General features: G+C 30.8%; 4 protein-coding genes across 4 annotated transcripts; 2 read left to right on the top strand and 2 right to left on the bottom strand.

Moving 5' to 3' along the window:
• Positions 1–2,945: 2,945 nt before the first annotated feature.
• On the top strand, positions 2,946–7,415 carry LOC106710679 (transcription initiation factor TFIID subunit 5). Its single transcript, XM_014502804.2, has 12 exons — positions 2,946–3,165; positions 3,282–3,467; positions 3,607–3,809; positions 3,996–4,195; positions 4,500–4,701; positions 4,769–4,952; positions 5,340–5,415; positions 5,519–5,656; positions 5,877–6,070; positions 6,151–6,264; positions 6,894–7,074; positions 7,173–7,415. The coding sequence occupies exons 1-12, from the start codon at positions 3,103–3,105 to the stop codon at positions 7,379–7,381; spliced, it is 1,950 nt and encodes a 649-aa protein (XP_014358290.1). The 5' UTR covers positions 2,946–3,102; the 3' UTR covers positions 7,382–7,415.
• A 33-nt stretch (positions 7,416–7,448) lies between these two features.
• LOC106710680 (integrator complex subunit 10) lies at positions 7,449–9,302 on the bottom strand. The gene has a single exon (XM_014502805.2). The coding sequence runs from the start codon at positions 9,209–9,211 to the stop codon at positions 7,472–7,474; it is 1,740 nt and encodes a 579-aa protein (XP_014358291.2). The 5' UTR covers positions 9,212–9,302; the 3' UTR covers positions 7,449–7,471.
• Positions 9,303–9,579: 277 nt separating this feature from the next.
• Positions 9,580–11,871, top strand: LOC106710688 (F-box/SPRY domain-containing protein 1). The gene is made up of 4 exons (XM_014502824.2): positions 9,580–10,072; positions 10,140–10,413; positions 11,501–11,591; positions 11,776–11,871. The coding sequence occupies exons 1-4, from the start codon at positions 9,726–9,728 to the stop codon at positions 11,868–11,870; spliced, it is 807 nt and encodes a 268-aa protein (XP_014358310.1). The 5' UTR covers positions 9,580–9,725; the 3' UTR covers position 11,871.
• A 2,914-nt stretch (positions 11,872–14,785) lies between these two features.
• Positions 14,786–17,573, bottom strand: LOC106710687 (transmembrane protein 164). The gene is made up of 6 exons (XM_014502823.2): positions 17,275–17,573; positions 16,889–17,071; positions 16,433–16,549; positions 16,285–16,363; positions 15,936–16,036; positions 14,786–15,797 (listed from the first exon to the last, which is right to left on the bottom strand). Exons 1-6 carry the CDS (start codon positions 17,407–17,409, stop codon positions 15,555–15,557), a joined length of 858 nt encoding a protein of 285 aa, XP_014358309.1. The 5' UTR covers positions 17,410–17,573; the 3' UTR covers positions 14,786–15,554.
• Between the last annotated feature and the right edge of the window lie 746 nt (positions 17,574–18,319).

Below are 18,319 nucleotides of genomic sequence, written 5' to 3'. Positions count from 1 at the left end.
TTTTATTGCGGTCTCGTCAATTACATTGTTAGTTTGATAGAATACACACCAGTTCGAGGTAGTTTTTCATATAAGTATTATAGAAAGAAGTCAGCTTTTGTTAGGGTAAATTGTTATAAATTAGGGCATTGTAGGTAATTTTCGAGAAAAAAAAATAACTTTATAGCATTTCTTACCGACGACCAAAAATAGAAAAAAAGACGTAGTTTAGCTTATACTATTTAGTTATACGTTAGAACCAACCGTAAAATATTAAGTACTATCTTTTAATGTAAACTGTATTTTATACAGAACACGACCCAATACAATGTTTTGTAATTATGTACTTCACTGTTAATATACTATTATTTGTATGTAGACACCTGATAATAGGAAGACCTTAAGGCTGAACATGCTTCAAGGATAAATAAAAAGTTAAATCCCTTACAAGTTATATAAAGTCATCACAACATGGAATCCACTGTTATTGTTACAAAACTAAAATATGCAAACCAACAAATCCTAAACTATTAATTATTCGATCATTATAAAGGACAATTATTTAAATATACATTAGCCTGAATTTAATTCAAAGATTCAAATACATTATGAGAAAAAAATCTATATTGTGAAGACTTTAAAACTTGTATTCCATCTTAAAATTGACTTATTATTTTCGAGTAGAAAGGCGAAATGATAAGGGTTTTTTGCAAAACAATTTAATGCCATTCCTTTAATATCGGAATCTAATATCCCGTCATACATATCTGATTACGATTTAATATAGAAAATTATTATCTTATATTGAAGTTTTCGTCTAAATCTTTTAACTAAACAGTCATTATAAATAAAAATAATTCTAAGAGTCTAAAAATTTGTTATATCTTACTATGCTATTTTATTTAAACAAAATACAGTAAATTTAAACGATTCAAAAATCGCACAAATTTAATAAATAAGGTTTTATCTCTAATTGTTATGTATTCTTATTAATGTTTATTATATTTTAGTTAACTAGATTTTTAATAGAGATGCTTAATATTACAGATTGCTAATTATTATTATTATTATTAGTCATAAAGAAAATTTGTTTTAAAATAAATTACGAACACACATATTCATTATGTATATAGATTCGGTTGACTAACGCCGATTTAAACAATGTATCTTAATTTAACTATAATTTCAATTTAAATATAGCGTTCGATTCCTGCGTAAAGCATAAAAAATATGTAACATTTAAATTATTCAAACATAGTTTTAGCCAAAAAAAAGTAAACGTTTGTACACAATTTATTACATGTATGAAATTCCGTACGTACTTACATATTTTGTGTAAAAACCCGACGTTTTCATAAGTCCCAGCTGACTGCGACTACTTTTAAAGCAATTTATTTTACTTATGCACCGGGGAGCAACTATTATAAATGCATGTTGAATTCGCTGTACGTATCTAGTTTTATTATAGAGTGAAATTAACTACAGCATATTTAGGTGCTTTAGTTAGATGATTGTGTAACCCGCAAAAATAATGCTTATTACATTTTCTACCTTTTATACTTACAAAATACCATTTTATAAATAAAGTTTTATCATTTGGGATTAAGTATCCTACTAGGCTAGTGTAGTACTCTTCACCGTAAATGTTGTGTTTTTGCATTTCGGTTTGCGCTGCAACCCAACTATAGATTTGAAGACAAATGTTCCTTTCTACCGCTTATGTTCATCTGTAATGTCCTATAGCGTCACACTTTAATATATTTTTTACTATACGCTTTTTAAATGCTTTTCAAAGTTCCCTAAAGTAAATGAGAATGAGAGTGTACTAACGCAGCTTGTTCATTGCACAAATTCAATATCTAAACTTTCTTTGTTAGTTAATTTTATGATAACTAAATCGTTAGCTGGGTCAGATTATATTATCGTTGGGCTATAGGCTCACCTATTATTTAAATTACCTACTCTTGAATTTTTCAATTCAACTAAACCTTGTTACATTTTTATAGCTTTACATATTTTATTTTATTTGATCGACCAAAAAAATAAGCTATTTAAACCGGATGGACGCTCAGACATCTTCAAAATCTTAATTTAGATTAAATTTAAATTATTAATAAATATATAATTATTATAACTATCATTTTGTTTCCTTTACAATTTTTGCTTGTTTGTTAAATTTATCAGTACAATTAAAAAAATAATTTTATGTATAATGGCACTTCTAGGATATATTTTAATTGTGATATTACAATTTATATGTTTTCCTTTCTATGTTTTGTAATAGACAGAAAAGCGCAAATTATAATCATTGTAAGAAAACAGTGTTTTAATTTTTATCCAACCATTTCTTATGAGTAGCTTTAGTAACCCTTTGCCCGCGACTTCGTCCGCGCGGAATTAAAAATTGCAGAATATGCGCTGTTCCAGGCAGTAATCTATCTATCAGTATATAAGATCCGTTTTGCCGTCTCAGAGTTACCTGTGTTAGCAGACCCAACCATCCATCTATATTTTCGCATTTATAATTTTAGTAAGAATTAAAACAATATAACATAATCGTTTTTATGGAAAAATTTGTCGGAAGAACAAGCGGTTCACCTAGATTACTTAATTAGGGACGACGCTTGGGCCCTGGTAATTCAGCTAGACAAATATATTTCAACTCGACCCGGGTTATGTTCCATCTATAAGAATAAATAATTTTAAATCCACATTAAAATTACATATCATTTGGAGAGAAACAATGAAATTGAAAATTGGTTTTCGTAAGAAAAAAAATCACAATATTTTACGCTCTACTCTTTGATCACGTTCAATCACATCACTAATCATTACTGTTCTACGAAAGACGGTATACGAAGGCGATATGGTCGAAAGACTTATAGCCCGCGCCATAGGCGAAAAGAAATAAAAACTAATCATTACTGAAATTTGACATTGACAAATAACAAATCCTTTGACTTTTGACAACATTCCTGTTTGGTTTATTTGTTGTGTGAAATGAATTGAATTCTTACAGCTTGGGTTTAATTTCAGGTGTATTTCTCTAAGCTTATTTTATGTGTATGATTCACTTTTTATGCTAATTTTTTACCAGTATAATCGGGGATTGCCAAACTCAACATGGCCGAAAAATCTACACCTCTTTTAGCTGTCCTACAATTGCTTCGGAAATACAATCTAAAAGTATGAACATTTCGTATTATTCGATCATTTCATTATTATTTTTAAATAAAAAGATACAAAACACTTAATTTTAATGCATTTACAATTTGTAATGTATTTTCCGCTTGTAATTTTAGGGGACTGAGGAAATATTAAGAAAGGAAGCAAGTTTAGGAGATGTTGAATATGAAACGTTAAATTTGCCAGAAGTTGAAATAGCAAGTATTCTCACTGCCCATCATACGGAAAGTGATCCATATAGTTATGAGTTTGCATATGAAAGTCTTAAAAAATTCATTGAAAGCTCACTGGATGTTTACAAGGTTTGATATGTCAATATTATAAATTTGTGTTATGTTTTATAGCACAAAATAAATAAATTAACTTTGTAATAAAAATGCATTAGAAATGTTGTGTAGTGCATCCTGACCAAAAACTATATAATGCTGACTTATTTTTCAGTATGAATTATCAACTCTTCTTTATCCAGTATTTGTGCACATGTATTTGCTACTCATCATATACGATCACAATGAACATGCTGCCAAGTTCTTGGAAAAATTTGGACCGGAGCAGGAGGATTATTATCAAGATGATTTAGCCAAGCTATGTATTGTTAAACACAAGGATCAAATCAAGTTCAATGAGTTAGCTCAAATTTACAGGTACACTATAATAATAATTTAATTTTGATCTTCTTTGAACTTTTCAAACTTTGTATAAAATGTAAATCCTTAGGTAAACCTTTATAAATAAATGTATTCTTTAGGTAAAGAATGCCTTTAGCACTATACAAGTGTTTTCATATTTATGATTATGTGTATAATGTATAATTTATAATTTTTCTATAGTACAAACAAATTTGAAGTTCAATTGTCCAGAGATGTGTCATCTCAGCTGAAAAGATTTTTGCAAGAACAGAAGAGTTCAACTGTAATTATAAACATAATTAACAATCACATTCAGATTGATGTTCATGATGGCCCGGGTAGGAATCAGGCCCAAGTACGGGCCACAGCTGGAGGTTTACTTGGGGAAGCTACAAGAAATGGTTAGCAAGCTATTAAGTTCATTTCATTTATAATTAGGATTTTTACACAATAAACCAACTGAGAGAAATTTGGACAATTGAGCAGTAGGCGGTTCAGTCCAATGGGAATATTTTTCCGATAAGAGTCCATAGCATAAAAAAAATATACGATAGCAGATTGATCAGTAAGCTGATTGGCTCAATGCAATATATTTCCCATTGAGCTGATTAGAGTCCATAGAATCCAAAAAATCCCCTGATCCAATCTGATCATCCTAAAATATATATTTAATTAGTATATTTTATTCATATGTTTTCATTTTAGAGAATCGTGCTAAAGTTTATTATGGCCTATTAAAAGAGCCAGAAATAGAAGTGTTCCCAGTACCGGCTGAAGACGAAGAAGAAGCCGAAGAAACACCAGACAAACCTAAAAAGAAGAAAGCCAAGAAAGAAAATATGTACATGAAAAAGCCAAAATCTGACCCAAATGCTCCACCTATTGACAGAATACCACTCCCGGAATTGTAAGCATAAAGTAAAAAAAATTCAGAATTGTTTTTAAGTATGATGATTTACAAATTTTTTTTGCAGAAAAGAGACTGACAAAATTGAGAAAGTGAAAGCATTGCGCGCCAAACGAGTGCCATTAGGCCCAGATTGTCTGCCATCTATATGTTTCTATACACTGTTGAACAGCGGTCATAGTGCTATCTGTGCAGATATTTGTGATGATTCTACTTTGCTTGCTGTTGGTTTCAGCAACTCAATAATAAAGGTAAATACAATTAATATTTTTTATTACACACTAGCTGTCGCCCGCAATTCCGTCCATACGGAATTAAGAAAAAATCCTTATTTAGTAGTCTATGTGTTCTTCCAGACTGTGTTCTACGTCTATACCAAATTTCATCTAGATCAATGCAGCTGTTCTGAAGATACCTTGTAAAAAATATCCTTCCATCCATCTAAAAATTTGCATTTATAATATTAGTAAGATTGAAACTTTAGGAATAAATAACAAATTAAATGGTATGTTGGTTGAAATGTGTAATGTGAATGGTAGTTCTTTTTCTTCATTTTCAAAGAGTTTTAAAGGATTTCTTTTAAAATACAATGTGAATTAAAGTTTTTCTTTATTTATGTCTTGATATAATTATTGCAGGTTTGGACACTTACACCTGTTAGATTGCGTGGGATGAAATCTGCTGATAAACTGCAAGATATTGACAAAGAAGCAGGTTTGTGACACATCTGACATTAAAATTATAGTGGCATGGAATGTATATGTATTGTTTCAATTAAACTAATCATCTTTACGTAAATTATAATATTTATTTACAGGAGATGTCTTAGTAAGAATGATGGAAGAAAGAGATAGAGATACATGTAGGACACTTTATGGTCACTCCGGACCCGTATATAAAGTTGGGTTTGATCTATTCAAAACAATGCTTTTATCATGTTCAGAAGATAGTACAAGTATGTTGCAAACCCATTTCTTAATTTATCTCCCGTGTTACTACTTTCAGGCTTAATTTTTTCACGATAATTTTAACAAAATATTTCCGTTTTAGTTGAATGTAGCTAAATAAATTCCAAGACCAATAACACATTCAAGAGCCAACAATAGAACTTAATGATTTTTTTTAATAATTTTGTTTTAGTAGAATTATTATGTAAAATTGTGAACTAATTCCAGTAAGACTGTGGTCATTGCACGTGTGGACTTGCCTCGTTGTATACCGAGGTCATACATGGCCAGTTTGGGATGTGAAGTGGTCACCCCATGGCCACTACTTCGCTTCATGTGGCCACGATCGCTCAGCGAGACTGTGGGCAACAGACAGTTATCAGTCGCTACGTTTATTTACTGGTCATTTTTCGGATGTTGATGTAATTACTGTTTTTATTATAAATAATATTAATATATAACTATTTTAATGTAATTTAAATCAATTCTGGACATATTGCAGTGTGTACAATTTCATCCCAATTCAAATTACATAGCTACAGGTTCTAGTGACAGAACTGTGCGGATGTGGGATTGTCTGACAGGCAGTCAAGTCCGTGTCATGAGTGGACATAAGGTAAAATTAAAATTATATTTAATAAGGCGAGTATTAAATTATAAAAGTCCTCTACACATCTTATATATAAAATTCTTGTGTCACGGGGTTCGAACTTGAACTCCTCCGAAACGACCGATTTTGTGAGCATGTTCAGTAGGTCTGAGTATCGGCCAACATCTATTTTTCATACCCCCCCCCCATTTAGTTTTTTTTTAACTGCGCGCGGACGGAGTCGCGGGCGACAGCTAGTAGTGATATAAAATGTTTGTATTTAACGCCTTACGTCTTTTATCCTTGATTATTATGTACCATTGGTTTTTTTCATTGAAGGAAGACTCCGGATTAAATATTTAATTCAAAGTTTTTAATCATACTATATCTATCTAATATATAAAATTCTCGTGTCACAGTTTTCGTTGCCATACTCCTCCGAAACGGCTTGACCGATTCTCATGAAATTTTGTGAGCATATTCAGTAGGTCTGAGAATCGGCCAACATCTATTTTTCATAACCCCCCCCCCCATTTTTTAACTGCGCGCGGACGGAGTCGCGGGCGACAGCTAGTATAGTATAATATATTAGGATAACAATATAAACAGTATTTAGACTCACTCCATATTATTAAGTAAAAATTAATTGTTTCCAGTCGACTGTTTTTACTCTCGCCTTCTCGGTGTGTGGAAGGTGGCTGGTATCGGGCGGCACTGTAGGCGACATACTTGTGTGGGACATATCCAATGGTTCTCTGACCGCAGCACTGCCTCCTTCACACACTGGGCCTATACACGCTTTGGCCTTCAGTCGCAATGGAACTATTTTATCTTCAGGTTTGTATACTGGCATACATTTTGTTTATTACATTTATGACTTCATTTGGCTCAAGATTTACATTTCATGAATGTACTAAAGTAAGCAAAATTTTTAGGTTCATTAGACTGTACGATAAAGTTGTGGGACTTCACACAAATAACAGAAGAGACGGTAAATGATGAAACCGGAAGTACCACCTCAGTGCCAAAGGACGAAAAGTATTTGTTGCGTTCGTTTGCAACAAAAAATTCACCAATAAAAAGCTTGCATTTCACTCGACGAAACCTTTTGCTTGGAGTGGGCACATATGAGGGTAGTTCATAATGACATGTATCTATTTGATAACTAATAAATAAATAAATAAATAAGAGTAATAAAAATATTAGTTGTACTTGTATTTATTTTAATAATAATTTAAAGGACTTGAAGAAGATATGATCTTTCAGTAGTAATAAATTGTATTATCAAATTCAATATAGATTCATTACATCTTGCAACTTGTGCTTTCATAGCTTGTTTGAAATCTTCTTTTACTCCTTTATCAGCACCACGAGTACCAATCCTTCTTTGTCCCAAATGTTGAGAATTTGGGAGTATATCTAGAGCTACATTTTTTCCTTGTTCATTCCAAATAAAACTAAGCTCTTCAAGAAAATCTATGTGAATTATGTATGTTGAAAAAAGGTGGTAATGAAAAACACCTTTTTGTTTGATTATGTCTAAAATTTGGATAAAAATTGCCTCCTCTTGTGGCCACCCGAGCTGCATGAGAACTAAAATATGTCCATAAGTCAAATCTGCATTACTGCCAGTACTTAAAAGAATTCTAATTAGTAATGTACAAAAATAGTGCATGATAGCAACTTTTGTCAATGGTAAGAAATGCAAATGTCTATGCTTGCCTCCAACAATAAGATCTGTTTCCAATATACCTTCTACAGCTGGGAGCTGAGGTAGAGCGGCTAAAATAGCTTCAATACAAAGTGAATATTTCTTTTGGGCAAAGTTAGTAGATACTCTTATTATATTTGCACTTAAATTATTTAAAGTTGCTGGAGGTGTAGCATCTTCATATCTTCCCCTGTACAGTGCTATTTCATCAGTGAAGCCTTCTGTCCATGGTTTGACTTGCAATTGTGACACCAATTTCATAAACTCTCTAGCTATTAGTTCATTACTATTTAAAAGTTCATAGGCATTTGCTGCTGCTTGAAACTGATGTGCAGATATTCCAGTTACTTCTATATCCCCTTTTCTTCGTTTTGATGGTGGCTGATCTGGGTCTGATAAAGCTTCAACGAGAATATGGTTACCTTTAAGTGATTTTTGTTCATAAAGTGACCTCAAAAAAAATGTAACTCCACAATATAAAAGCTCACGACAATCTTCATGCCCTCTTAATGACAATAATTTTTGGAAGTATGTTTCTTTATTCAAACTGTTACTGTAGTTAACTAAATATGTATCCCAGCCCAGCTGTCTTCCCAGTAGATCTAATACACCATAAAGCCTTTGCCAAGGATCTGTTATGTCATTCTCAGTTTCATCATACATATAAGAATTATAAAAATCTATTGCCTTAACCATAAGACGTTGCAGTAATCTTGGAGATTCCAAGGAACTAAGAAGGGGTAAGGTTTCAACCACTAATAAACGAGCATATCTGTTATCATAGAAGAATTTATCAGCATTAATCAAAGTTTTTACCAAACTGTCGACACCTAGTTGTGGAAATTTTTTAAGAAGTAAAACAAGCAAGCGACAGTGTTCCATAGTATCATCACTATTTTCAACACTAGTTTTAAGAATCGTTAATTGCATATCTGGACAAATATTATCAAACATTTGGCTTAAGAAACTAGGCTCATTAGATTTAAGGGCATTAGCAATGGACAATATTTCAGGCAATAATTTTGAAACATTTTGTCTTGACATCAAGAGAGAACTAAAGCATTCTGCTGCTTCTTGAACATTTCCTGATTGTTTTTCCATCAAATAGGCTTCAAATTGTATTTTAAAATTGGTTGGAAATAAAGTTTTTGCAGTAAGCATCCATGCCTTGGCTGAATAAATGTTGTTTTCACTTTGCGCTAGCTTAGCTCTTATGATTAAATAATCTCCATCAGTAACGAAATCGTTCACCGTGGCCGGCATTTTTATATTACTTTTATGCGACCACAAATAGCAATTTTAGAAAAGCTTTTGATTATATCAATATGAATGAACAAAAAATATAATAACAACTTATTTGACATTTTTCGGTTGTTTATGGTTAGAATATGCTCAAAGAGCAAAAAATATGCTTGTGGTGTTCTTGTGCATTCTTTTTTAAGTTTAACAGGTACCGGAATACAAATGGTAACTTTGTTAATTTATAATTACAACATATTTATTTAACTGAATTTATTTAGCTGTTTTAACTGAAAGAAATATATTCTGAGCTGGTACTTTTAGTGTCCTACTCTTTGAAAGTAAAATCAAAATATTCTGTCTGTGATCACGACAGCCAATCAGCATCAGCCAATGAGAGTAACAAAACAACAAAAAATTACTCTTCCGCTCTTTCGTTCGATTATTTATTGTCAATATCAATATTATGTGAATTGAATGGAAATAAAAATAATATTAAATAAGTTTATTCGCGAAACCAAGTATAAACAGCATAGAAATGCATATCCATTACCAGCCTAGTCGAAAAATGTACTATTATGACCATCGTAAAGCATATAGAATTCCAGATTATGTTTTAGAAACAATATTTTCATATTTAAGTTTATCTGATATACGAAATTGTTCGTTAGTTTGCAAAAGTTGGTATAGAATTCTTAGTGACGAGAACCATGAAATATGGAGATATCATTGTTATAAAAAACTGGCAGAAGAAGTAATGAGATCCGACCTACTCTCATCAGTTAAAACTTATAAATCAAAACTTAGAGCATTCTTCCATGCTTGGAGTCCTCGAGATTGTTCTAGAAATATTCACATAAAACCGAATGGATTTACTCTACACAGGTTTGTTTTAAACTTTAAAAAGTTATTGTTGTATTTCCCATTGTTCACTAATGTTTTTCAATTTCAGAAATCCGGTCGCTCAAAGTACTGATGCTTGTAGAGCCAAGATTGGATTTTATCAAGGTCGGCATGCCTGGGAAGTTATATGGGAAGGACCGCTAGGCACTGTTGCTGTTGTTGGCATATCTACCAGAGATGCACCATTACAGTGTCAAGGTTATGTGGGACTGTTAGGTTCAGATGAACAAAGCTGGGGATGGAATTTAGTTGACAATCATTTATTGCATAATGGACAAACCCAAGGCCACTACCCACGACTCAATAATTGCCCCAAATATCAAGTATGAATATTTTATATTTTAGTTATACTATGTAGAGTAGGGTGATTCAAAAAAAATTTTTAATTTTTTTTTTTAACCGATACCCTCTCAAATGTTTCTATTTGATATAAAAAAAAAATTTCACCAAACCCGAGCCCTATAGCTCAACTCTAAGGGGTCGCTACTGTTTTTTTATTTTCCCATTTAGTTAACATGGGAAAAATCGTTTTTTGTTTTAAATTGAATTTACACATAATTAACGCAATTTTTTATAAAAAACGATTTTATATTCTTAAAGTAGAGTCTTCGAGCTTTCCAAAACTCTATTACAAAGTACAATTATCTTTACATAAAGACTAATTACAGCTATTTAAAAATCACTAAATTTCGAAATTTGAAAAATGTTTGGAATTATTTTTTTTTTTGCACAATCCTCAAAATTTTTACTTAAACTATTAGTAAGCATTGAATTTTTATATATTACAAATTTCGAAAATGGTTTTTAGTACGTAGTGTAGGTTGCAGCACACATGATATCAAAAATATAAATGAATTAAGTGTATGATTACAAGTAATCATGTAATATAATTTTGTCACAATTTTTTTATATTAATGTAAAGATAATTGTACTTTGTAAAAGAGTTTTGGAAAGCTCGAAGACTCTACTTTAAGAATATAAAATCGTTTTTTATAAAAAATTGCGTTAATTATGTGTAAATTCAATTTAAAACAAAAAACGATTTTTCCCATGTTAATTAAATGGGAAAATAAAAAAACAGTAGCGACCCCTTAGAGTTGAGCTATAGGGCTCGGGTTTGGTGAAATTTTTTTTTTTATATCAAATAGAAACATTTGAGAGGGTATCGGTTAAAAAAAAAAAATTAAAAATTTTTTTTGAATCACCCTAATGTAGAGTAATAAATTTGCTCCGGTTCCTGTTGTAGGGAAGCTGTTACATTTTTACAAAAATGCAATATGTACTTTCTTGGACCTTACTGTTCTGGAATCTAATTTGACTTAAATGGAATTTAAACATTGAATAAAATACAATTCTGATATATATATATATATATATATATATATATATACACATTCATTACCATTACAGGTAGGAGAAAGGATAAGAGTTGTTTTAGATTGTGAAATTGGCACTTTGTCATTTGAGAGGAGTTATGAATTTTTAGGAGTTGCATTTCGAGGTTAGTATAATTTATTATTAGTAATAATGCTTTAACACTGAAACCACCATACCTATATAAAGCTTTCCAGGTACTTGGTAAATAGAAATCTCTGTAATATTATATACACATCTCGGTTATGTGTGTCAGTGTTACTTATGTTATGATCTTATTACCTGAATGTTTCTTAATATTTTTCTTGCAGGCCTTCCAAATAGAAAATTATATCCAACTATATCAGCTGTTTATGGAAACACAGAGGTGTCTATGGTGTATTTGGGACCTCCTATGGATGGTTGATAATCTTTGGATTTGATATCTTAACCAGAGTGATATCTTAATAAACAGAGTGTGATATAATTTATCTTTAGTTATAATAGATGTATTATTTTCCTTTGAAATTTTCTGTATCAGGACTTAAGTATTAATTCTAGTCATTTTAACAATTTACATTCCTATTAAATAAGATGCTTTTTATATTGCAATAATTTTATTAATTATTTTTAATTCAGCAATGATTATATATAGTTAAAACAAAGATCTGGTCACTATGTAGGTAAATTGTTAAATTTTAAATAACTTCATGAATGTATATATATACATTATACATATATTCATATATATCTGAATTTACTTGTGTTTCAGATCTAACTAGTAAATGTTCAATACAAATTATATCTTCAAAATATGTGATTTCATTGATTAAAAATAAAATAAAAACTTAATTATTTATCAGATAATGCTGGACATATAAAGGTACTTGTAAAATCTAACTGTAAAATTTGCCATTATTAATTTCAAAAACAACTAAACACAAAACTTCTTTTTATCTCTATTTTTTATAATGATAGTGAGACCTAAGCCACTTTTTCATCAGTAAAAACTGTAAACCTATGATAAAAACTAAAATTTATAATTCTAATGTTATCACTTGTACTTCACACGTGTAGTTGTGATAAATAACCTTACTGTAAAAATGCACAATCCACAAGTGAGAACGCTGCTCACACTAGGCTTCTAAAATTTGATAAAATAAATGCTTTTCCAGAAGGTTACAATATTATTTAGTAATTCTGCTGATCTTTGTTTTATGTAACTGTTTAACTGAGCAAGTTGTGTATTTACATACAGTTATATTGTAATTAGTCACAATCATAATTTGTTGTATAATTTTATATTTCTAGTCATAATATATAAATATTAAATATATATGAATCAAGTTGTTCTTGTTAAGCAATTTTGTGTGATAATTTGGTAGCTGATTTGTAATTGTTTGTATTTTAATTGTTATTTTTCGTTTTATTTGTAAATGCATATTATCTGAATCTATAGACTGGTATAACCCGGATGACACTAATTTTTAACGATTTTATTTTTTGGAATACAGTGTAAACTCTTTATAACGAAACTCAAGGGACTGAGCATTTTGTCGTTATAGAAAGTTATCGTTATATGGAGTGAACAAAAAAAACAACCAAATTAACAAGATAACATAACATAAACAATAATACCGATAATAAATATTTAATGTCTACAAATATGAACACATTTCTTCGTAATAGAGAATGGCGTATCGCTATAAAGAGTGTTTCAATATGTGGGTTTTAACGCAAACCAACCAAGTTGGGCTCACTTCAACGTTACATGGAGTTTATTGTTATAAAGAGTTTACACTGTATATGAATTTAACAAGATTGCATCCATAGCTATAAGACCTGCACAATGGTCGTATGTTGCATTCCAAATAAATTTACAAAAGGCAAAACCTCACTTTTTACAGCAATAATGTTACTGCATGTTGTAAAAGTGAGGTGAAATGAAATCGTTTAATATGGGTAAGCTGATTGCTTGAGTAATTCTTGTGTATTATTTGCTAATGTCGACGACTGTAATGTTCTGACGGCAATAAAAGTACAAGTTCTTCCGTGTATTTCTGTATTTTTAATAATTTGATTTTACATTTATTTTAAATAAGATTAATTTATTTTAAATTTTCCTTTACCTAGAGATAAGTTTCGCCGTTAAATTCTTACCATAGTTACTCTAATCAAACTTTCTAAACTATTTTTACTGAAATTAGACAGGACTATAGTCAAAACTGTCATCTTTATCATCACTAAAAAAAAAAAAAAAAATCCATAGAAACTTTTTTTCATCCAAATGATATGTATAATGCATGGTGTAATACACGTTATATTTATAATTTAAGTATGAAAAACTTTGTTGTAGATGTGGAAGTAGAATAAAAAACGGTAAAATAAGGCAGAAGGCATTTATTATAAAAACAAACACTTCATATCACTTTGGTGAGCAGCGCTTAAATCTATTTATTGATTTTTTTAATATATAATTTGGTTCTAGCTCCTATTACGAAAGGCGTACGTACAATACTTCACGCACACTACAGTGCAAGTAACAATATGGTGAAACATATTTCATTCTATTTAACAAATTGATATTTATGGTTTTACTTTGACATGGTTTTATCAATTGTTAATGCATGGTATTTTGACCACGCGACTCACTTTATCATGAATCATATTGCAATATTATACCCCTAGTTTTAAATTACTAAAGCTTGGAATGATTTAATTTGCAGCTAGATATAGATATATCTGTGTTTTAAAGGCCCAGATAAATTTTGTCTTTTATCAAGATATTCATATGAAGCATTACATAAGCTTCATTCTATCAAATAATTTGACAAACACATAAAATTTGAGAGATAACCAGGCGCTTTAGTGAAAGTGATAGCTGGGAAGCTATTGGTGAAGCAAAAAATTGTGTACAGTAATAATCCTTTATGCATCAGATTAGATTGATAAACTTAACTGGATTATGCCCACCCATAACCTCTACAATTTATTCTGCATATAACATATTTATTTAACCTTCTAAATTACATTAGTCAAAGTCTGGATTCAGAATAAATCTAATTTTATAAGGCTAGTTTCATTTACGAGACAATATATTTATATTTTTGTCTCAAATAATATTATACTTGTCAATGAACATCACAATTCATCTTTTACAGGTACAAGAAATTTTAGATATCTCTTCTGTTAAACATACACTTCACAATATCACTAACAACCATTTAACATTTAAAACCGTTTTCGTTATTTTCTAAGTTTTGAAACTTCGAAGACACTTTTCAAAATGTCTTCTCCTAACGGTAATCATTTCCATTAACTATGTGTCTTATAAAAAAAAAATTATTCGTGTCTACATAAATACAATAAATGAGCCCTAAGCTTTAATATTTTAAAAGAAAGGTCTCTGAGATCCTAGCAACCGCTATTTAATATAACTACAATTGATTTGTGGTTTATCGTAGTTTTTGTATATTTTAAAAATACTACTAATCATCTCAGTTATTTGCTAGTAATACTATTTGTCCCACCCTCCAACAATACCAACCATAGTAATATTTATTTTCATAGAATATTATATTTGAACAGTCATTGGTCTAACACACAATATTCCGGAAAGCATCTCAAGAAGAGATAGACTAGCATTTCCCTTTTCCTTAAAAATTATGTCCATTTCCACTAATGTAAAATATCTGTATCCCTTTATATTTGTATTAAGATTAAAATGCATAAGCGTATTTAAGTATGACTTTATAATTATTTAAAAATTCTATTTTGCTTATATAACGCAAAACAGAATCAACAAGTACAAAATAATTTAAACCACAAAGATGATCACAGATGATACCAGATCCAAATTCTCATTATACTCGGCCGAGAATCGTAATTCTATTTGAAAATATTTATTATACATTCATAATAAACATTTTGTACTTTACTAAAATTACATTAAGGTTGTTTCAACCTTAATTTATAAGAACCCCTCAAATGGACGTCATGAAAAGTATCAACTTTCCTAAATTAGGCAATAAGAATAATTTAAATATTTCTTTACTACCCTTCAAGGGTTAGCTTCGATGAAATCAAAGTCGTAATCATCTTACACCCGACACTAATCAATTGATTTGTGATCTCCTACAACTATGTCCTTACCTTGCAATAGGTCACACATTTGGGGTTTCACTTTTGTTGGGGGAAATTTTGTAAGGCAAAAATCGGCAAAGAGACAGAAAAGCTTACACAGCAAAGGACAAAGCAAAGCTTGATGTATGACCGCCGCAGTGCGATACCAGGGCCCGTCGAATGGATCCAATATGGCCGGACACAACATGTGGTTTAAGTTCACTTGAGCTGGCTGCAAATAAAATGTCATACGTAATTTGTTGAATTCATCATCTAGTTAACTCAGAGGAACTGCAGATGTGTTAAGAGTAAAACAACAGAATGGAAATCTAAATCAGTGTTAAAGGTATCTTAATGTAACAATACTTACAATGGCAATCAGTTGTAGAACAATAAAATGGTATAGAAGATTTAGGGCATAGCTGAAGATGCACCAATTGAAGTCCCAAAATGGTTCTACATTATACACACCTTAAACAAATATTTTAGGTCAAATATAAATTACTTGTTATCAAAAGCATATTTTATAACACAGTATTATAAGGCATTTAAAATGAAAAAATTGATGTATGATATATTGGCATAATCAAATTACTATAATTAATAGAATAGGCCACATTTCCAACTTTACTGAGCCATGTTAAAATAAAATGAAACATATTGTAACTGGTTGGCTTTTACAGATTATAATCCTAAGTACTAAAATAATAAAAATGTACCTCCAATTCTCAGTAAATAATATGGTATAACAAACATCATTCCATGTTGTATCCAATATAAGGCTGCTTCGGCGAAAATCTAAAAAGTTAACCTAAGATATTATGGCATAAGTACTAATTGATAATGCATATGATAAGTCGTACATACCGTTCTTGAAGCTGTTTCAGGAAATATGAATGCTAGTAGTGGTCCATTTAATAAATTCAAATGTATACGAAATATGGTTGTTACCGTGTTACTAGGAGGTGCTGTCAGCAAATAGATCTGGAAGAAACATTAGTTAAGAAATAAACATTAATACATAAGAGACTGCCATACACAAGTTAAAACTATACTGTATTTGGTATTTGTATTTAACCCAGGCAGAGTTTAATTGATGAATAAAGATGCAATGACATGAGAAACTTACAGGATGAAGTAAAATACATTATTACATACATACATTTATTCATTACATTTCTTCACCTTAAAATATGCAACTAAATAGTTACATCTTTAAAGAGATTTGTTTGTAAGTGTAGTTAAACATAGAGTTTAATTAAAATGATAAAGTAAGGAAAACCTCACTTAACCTATATACATATATGATGTATGAAAACTCACCTGCATTAATGTTGTAACATGACAAGGGTTCAATAAGTATATGACAGTTCTGGAAGCAAACTTGAAACCAATTTCCATCCCCCACAGTAAAGATAGTAGAATCACCAATAGGCGTTTACCTCCTCGGTCATATTTTGAATAGCATTTTTTCTCTGTTATTTGTAACTTGGGATAGATCTTTAGCTAAAAAATTCAATATGCCATATTGCCATTATATGCCATATAAAATATATTGAGGATAAATTTATTAGTGACATTTTTAACGTATAACATAAAGTTTAGCTTCTTTAATTTCATTACAGCTGGTTATTAAGTTTGTTGGTAGATAAGAGTAATTAAATTAAGACAATAGACTACTTTCTTTCACAGTAATAATAGATACTTACTAATGTGTAGATGCATAATGATGTTACTAAAACAGTTTCAATAATTTGTCTTTTAGTTGATAAAAAATAAGCACATTCAGGACCTACATTTCTAGGCACAGCTTTATTTGCACCACTATATGCCCATTCAAACATATTGGTTGTATTTAATTAATGTTATATTAGAATTTTATTATTCATCAGGCAGTAAAATATATTTATATTATTTAATATGCGATAACATATTCCATATTTCCCTTTACTTTGAACAAGCGCTTTGATTGAAACTTAGTTGGTTTCGAAGTAGAGTAGAATCGAATCGAATGAAATGAAGTGAAGTCTTGAAGTGTTTTAAAAAATATGACAGTGACAGCACAGAACCATAGACATTATACCTCGTTTATATTATGCCAGTACAGTAGGACAGTAGCGTTCAAAATCAGCGCTAGCTTACAACTGGCATAATGAAAACACTAACTGACGCCAGTTATCTAAAACTACATGTCATAAACCAGGTGTGTACACAGGGAAAGCGCGCTTTATCCGAGTATCGAAGTGTTTCCATTCTACTCATTCAAAGTAACATAGGTTTCGCATGACAGGTTTAAGCTTGCAGGCATAACCGAATTTCAGTATAATAGTTAGATATTTCGTCCTCTAGTAGTACTTAAGTGTTCAGTTCTGTCACACACACACTTGGGTTAGCCTGTTAACATAGGCTGCCTGTTTTATATACGACATAGAAAATGGTACAATACAAGTGCAAGATAGCCCAGCCCATTTTTTCCCACCGGGCCAGATATGTTTGTCGCGCTATATGTATAGTAGTATCTCATAGTGCTACATCTATACTTTATCACTGGTATCTACTAACTAACCCATGGTGTAATGGTTAAGGGAATGAACTTTTTTTTCAGAGGGAATGCTTAATACATACATCGTGCCTTGGGGCACACACGGTAGTTATGTGAACCATAACCACTAAACCCTTCAGTTCCCACAAGGTCTATATGAGGGGCGCCACGGGATCTTAGTTTACAACCGCGACGCCCCACAGACCGCCCGG

This window comes from Papilio machaon, chromosome 1 (assembly GCF_912999745.1).
Source record: "Papilio machaon chromosome 1, ilPapMach1.1, whole genome shotgun sequence".
Taxonomy (NCBI): Eukaryota; Metazoa; Arthropoda; class Insecta; order Lepidoptera; family Papilionidae; genus Papilio; species Papilio machaon.
This window is presented reverse-complemented; position numbering and strand designations above follow the sequence as displayed.

Bases quoted from the DNA above. Each gene is read 5' to 3' on its own strand.
- LOC106710679 (XM_014502804.2), top strand. From the start codon at position 3,103: ATGGCCGAAAAATCTACACCTCTTTTAGCTGTCCTACAATTGCTTCGG. The intron at 5,416-5,518 runs GTTTGTGACACA...ATTTATTTACAG, and splicing joins AGATATTGACAAAGAAGCAG to GAGATGTCTTAGTAAGAATG. The intron at 6,071-6,150 runs GTAATTACTGTT...GACATATTGCAG, and splicing joins GTCATTTTTCGGATGTTGAT to TGTGTACAATTTCATCCCAA.
- LOC106710680 (XM_014502805.2), bottom strand. From the start codon at position 9,211: ATGCCGGCCACGGTGAACGATTTCGTTACTGATGGAGATTATTTAATC.
- LOC106710688 (XM_014502824.2), top strand. From the start codon at position 9,726: ATGCATATCCATTACCAGCCTAGTCGAAAAATGTACTATTATGACCAT. The intron at 10,414-11,500 runs GTATGAATATTT...TTACCATTACAG, and splicing joins ATAATTGCCCCAAATATCAA to GTAGGAGAAAGGATAAGAGT. The intron at 11,592-11,775 runs GTTAGTATAATT...TTTTTCTTGCAG, and splicing joins TTTAGGAGTTGCATTTCGAG to GCCTTCCAAATAGAAAATTA.
- LOC106710687 (XM_014502823.2), bottom strand. From the start codon at position 17,409: ATGTTTGAATGGGCATATAGTGGTGCAAATAAAGCTGTGCCTAGAAAT. The intron at 17,072-17,274 runs GTAAGTATCTAT...TGAATTTTTTAG, and splicing joins CATTATGCATCTACACATTA to CTAAAGATCTATCCCAAGTT. The intron at 15,798-15,935 runs GTAAGTATTGTT...TTTTATTTGCAG, and splicing joins TTCTACAACTGATTGCCATT to CCAGCTCAAGTGAACTTAAA.